At 38.9% G+C, this 5,051-nt stretch overlaps 1 protein-coding gene across 1 annotated transcript in view; it reads right to left on the bottom strand.

The window, feature by feature from the left end:
* LOC103353878 (DENN domain-containing protein 3-like) overlaps positions 1-4,737 on the bottom strand; it is a 31,660-nt gene extending 26,923 nt beyond the window's left edge. Inside the window, exons 1-2 of the mRNA XM_008277054.1 lie at positions 4,667-4,737; positions 696-848 (exon numbers count right to left, since the gene is read on the bottom strand). Of these exons, the coding sequence (XP_008275276.1) occupies positions 696-779 (84 nt within the window). The 5' untranslated portion in view covers positions 780-848; positions 4,667-4,737. The remainder of the gene's footprint in view (positions 1-695; positions 849-4,666) is intronic.
* Between the last annotated feature and the right edge of the window lie 314 nt (positions 4,738-5,051).

Here is a 5,051-nt window from a genome sequence, read left to right as displayed (position 1 = left end):
TGGTTCTTGAAGACGTTTAACCTTAATGCAAGAGTTTTCTTCAGGTCCAAATGACTGAGATATGTACTGTCACCCCCTGTTCACAACTTTGAAAACTGTTTTTGGACTGAGTGGGAGGAAGCCAGAGAACCCGGAGAGAACCCACGCTGCACGGGGAGAACATGCAGAATCCGGTGCTCCCACCGGGACGCGAATCGGCAACCTTCTTGCTGCGAGGCAACAGTGCTAACCGACCACCCTGTAGCCCCAATCAGTCAATCAATCAAATTTTATTTGTACAGCACTTTTCATACAAAAAAAAAAACCCCGTCCCTCCTACCCTCCATATATACACACACAACCACACATACACGTACACACACAACCACACACTCTCACCACTAACAGTAGAGAGATATGGCATGGCACTGAAGATTATGGGACATGCTACCATTGGGGGCGTCCACACTGGGAGGAGCAGCAGGCCATGACCACCGGGGGGCGCTGGCTCCCGGACCCCCCTCCGACCCCGACAGACAAGCGGACCCCCACACAAAGGTAGGGAGCCCTCCAACCAGCCGGGCCAAAGGGACCCGCAGACAGCACCCCCAGCAGCAGACCGGACACAGCCCCCAGTGTGGAGGACCCCCCGAAGGAAACACTGGAGTTAAGAAGAAAAACTTTAAAATACGAAATCATTTTATAAAGGAAACTACCTGGTGAACTTCCTGCAGTTTGTCACAAGATGCTCCGACCACCACGCAGGCTTCCAGCAGAGCAGCCGGCAGATAGTCCGCCATCGCTGAAACCGGTCCAGAACCCAGCTGGACCGGCAGAACCAGAGCGAGGACTCAAGACGATCCCAACCACTGAAACAAACAAGGAAGAAACAGTGAGATGGGCTGGAGAAAAGAGAAAAACGAGGCCCGGACTAAAGATGTAAGACACAGATTACTCATAGTGTGTGTGTGTTAATGATAATGTCGATAGTTGTGTCCATCTGAACATCGATCAGCTAAATAAAGACACAACACATGACAGAGTGTTTGTTCCAGCTCATTATCAGAGCTGCTGTTCTCATCAACAACTCTGACAAAGACCCCCGAAGACCCAGTGGGACAGTTTTACTACTCGGCACAGGATTCATCCGAGCAGCACCAACGACCTCACGGCCATTATTACAGTTATTAGATGCTCACTAAGGTTGGAGCTGAATTTAATTAGATTTTTACTGCATCAGAGAACGTTCGGCGCAGTTACTATTTGTTCCACATCAGCGTGTAACGTAGGATTTACTGAACAACTCTGATGCGCTTTTCTCCACGGATGATGTTTAGATGTGAAGTTTCATCTTTGATAAGCCAAAAATAGAATTCATGGGAGGAAAAGGACTTCTTAGTAAAGTCTCTCTTTCCCTCAAACTTCTCAGCAACTCTCTGTTTCATAACACAAACACTCATAAATTAAACCACCAGTGTCTGCATTTTATAACCCAAATGACAAATTTATGAATTGAGCAAATGATCTAATATTAATTAACAACAAATCAAAAATAATTATTGTTTGCACCAATACAAATCAATAATATCTTGAGGAGAGGTGCAATAATTAGTCCACAAATCAAATAGCTGCCAACTAGGATTTTTTTTCTGACTATTCTGAGAATCAATTAACTTTTTAATATTTTTTTTTGTATTTTTAATGGGGGGAAAAAAACGTCGACATTCTCTGATTCCAGCTTTTTCAATGGGATTCTTTTCTGGTTTATTTCCTCCTTTTTAAAAAAAAAAAAAAAAAAAAACCTATTCAGGACAAAATAAACAGATTTTTTAAATGTTCTGCAGTCGCTCTGTGTTCTCGATCAATATCTGATTGATGTCACAAGTAATAACCAAGGTTTTATTTTAATTAAACAGTTAAGTAAAACAATTCAGTCTAATTTTGTGTTTGAGTTTGTGATCATTTACAGCTTAACGCTAGAATTTTCATTTTTACTTCAAATGTAAATTATTGCTTATTGGTTTTCTTGATCGCTAATATTGGCTCAGTAGAAAACAAACTCCAAATACAGTTGTGAAGCAAATCCTAAATTAGCCTGTGTTTAAAGTAATCAACGATAGCGCACCAACTTCGGAAAGTTTGATCAGTTTGCTGGAATGCACAACATTTATATGCACCACGATATTGATTATAGATCCGGAACAAAATATCCTGTTTAGTTTGAGGCCCCCTTTATGTGTTCCATATGAATAAGATAAGCCGTGTGGAGAAAATGCAGGATGCTGCTCATCATGTAATTAGTGCTTTTCCCTTCATTTCCACACGTCTCAGTCACCACAGCGAAGAGCTAATCGCTTATAATCACATTTCACTAATAGTCCAGGCGGCCTTCTCGGTAAATTAGAAACATGTGCAGGCGAACTTACTCAGAAGTGATAACATGCTAACATTAAATCCACCTTAAAGCAGCTCCGCACATGTGACCGATGCCACGAAAACGTCTGAGAGCAGCCGCGAGAGACGTTCAGACTTTCCCGGAATCTGAAAATCACTTTACATGCAGGAGCACGTGCTTCGATGCACGGTGTTTTTATGATCTTATTTTGTCGTTAGGTGTTCTGCTGGAACAGGGTGGCACTGTTTTAAGGTCAATATTGCAAACCCTCAGCATCAAGGATGTCCAGGAAAACTGATTTTCATTATAAAAATATACACATGCAAACTGCTTCTGTTGATGTGGCGTGACAACCTCGACATACAGTACAGTCATATGACCTGAGAAAAACAGGGTGAATTCCTCATTAAACCGTGACAGCGTCTGTCAGTGGACCAGTGGAAGCTCTTCTGGTAGCGTCACAACACAGTCAGATACAGCAGCTGTTCTATCCTGTAGACCTGAAGTGATAAAGCTCTAAATGGGACTGAATTTGGCTTTTTTTTAAACAAATGCACCTTTAAAAGACAGTTTGAGAGGAAGCTAACAAAGACAAGCATATATAAGCAGAAGAAAAGTGCAACTGGACTCGACAGGCCAGTAGGAACATGATATGAAAAACATCCGAGAATCAGTTAGATGGACGGCCTGGTTCGATCTATGGTCAGATTCTAAAACAACTGATGCTGCCTGATGTCTTTTTCCTTCACTCTGCTTCCTTGCATATCCAGAACAATCCATTAAACAGGGCACTTTTCCATGAATTCTTCAATAGAGCTGCACCAATCAAGTTGTCAACTGCTCAATCATTTTTAGGAACCTTTTAACGAAAAAAAAACCCCAAAAAAACGCCAAAATTCTCAGATTGTAGCTTCTTCATTTTGCATATTTTCCGGTTGTGGACAAAACAAGACACTGTAATTGACATTTTTCTACATTTTCTGACATATAATAAACCAAACAACTGTTTGACTGATCAAGAAAGTAATCGATAGATTGCTTCATAATAAAAATAAAGGTTAGTTGCAGCCTTGTTGTTCACTCACTGATGACTTATATCATGGAGCTGCATTGACTAGTCAATTAATTGCTATTTAATTTCATAATAATCAGCTTTAGCAATTTTTTATGAGAAAAACGTTTTCATTCTTTTGATCCTTAAATGTGAATATTTTCTGGTTTCTTTTCCTGCTCTATGACAGTAAACTAAACAAAACAAGACATTTGTGATCTTTTGGAAACACATCAACATTTCAAACAAATAATTTAATGCCAAATAATAATCAACCATAAAATGAAAGTAAACACTTGTTGAACCCAAACTGTTCAGTCATTTAGATCAATTAATGAGATGAATAAATGGGAAAGCTGCAACCATGAGTCATTAATCAAATAGTTGTCAAATGTTGAATTAGTTTGAGAATCAATTAATTGGCTTTAGTTGTTTTTTTTTAAAGAAAGAAGTCCAACATTTCTGATTGCTGCCTCTTAAATGTGATTAAATATGAGATAACCAAGTAGGTTTCCACATACCAGGAAGTTAACTTGTTTTTTTTGGTGCATAACAGTAAACAGGACTGAAGATTAAAAAGTGAGTGTTGTTGGTCACATAAACAGCAAATGTAGGAAATCCAAGGTGTTATATATATTTTAAATAAAGTATCCAATGCCAGAGAAACATTTACAATATGCAGGTAAAAATATGCAAGAAATGAATCAACAGGTTTATGGGCAATAAAAATCATCTTTATCTGCAGAACTGCTGTTTGAGCCAAGTCACGTGATTTACTTTCACTTTCTTGACCTTGTTTCAGCAGTTTAGTGCTGCTAATGAACCTGAATCTCACCTGCAGAGGCTGTTACACTTAATTAATATATTAAAGTAAAATAAAAACAAAACAAATATATTATCTTCAGCTCCATTATAACCTGACTTCCCTTTTAAATATCCACCGTTATAGAACCTACATCAGATAATAATATCACTGTCACTCTATTATCATCTATTGTTCGCATATAAATGTCACACAGTAGTATTTTTTAATCATATTTCTGCAGTTAAACCTGAAGAACATGCGAGTTTTTTAGCTTTAGTTTGTTGTTTGTTTGTTTGTTTTTAATCTCTCAATCTGATTTATTGCCGTTATGTGTCACGCGCTGCGCAGGTAGAAGCTTCTCGACTTTTCTCCGTAAACGCGACTTAAAGTCAAAGTGAAACTGCAGAAGATGAATGAATAAGTTGAGGAGACCAACCTGCTGAGGGTCTCTGCTCGGCTCCTCAGCTCTCCTCCTCCGCCGTCATGACTCCGCGCCGCTTCCTGCTGAATGAAGGCGGCTCGTCTCATCGCTCAGCTCCATGTTCACCGCCAGACGCTTCCTGATTCTCCGCAAACATGCGCACTGGGCGCCACAGGAAGCGCAGTCTGGGAAGCTTCTGATTGGGTTAGCCAGGGTCATTTATTTTATTTTATTTTATTTTATTTTATTTTATTTTATTTTGTTTTATTTTATTTTATTTATTTAATTTAATTTATTTATTTATGTATTTATATATTGTTATTTACGAGCCACAACTAAACTTTGTAAAATATTTTTGACTGAATTTTGAGATTTTCAATTGAGAATTTATGTGTTTTCA

Source organism: Stegastes partitus, unplaced genomic scaffold (assembly GCF_000690725.1).
Source record: "Stegastes partitus isolate 25-593 unplaced genomic scaffold, Stegastes_partitus-1.0.2 Scaffold88, whole genome shotgun sequence".
Classification (NCBI taxonomy): domain Eukaryota; kingdom Metazoa; phylum Chordata; class Actinopteri; family Pomacentridae; genus Stegastes; species Stegastes partitus.
The sequence above is the reverse complement of the archived record's forward strand: the minus strand, read 5'-3'. Positions and strand labels throughout refer to the sequence as shown.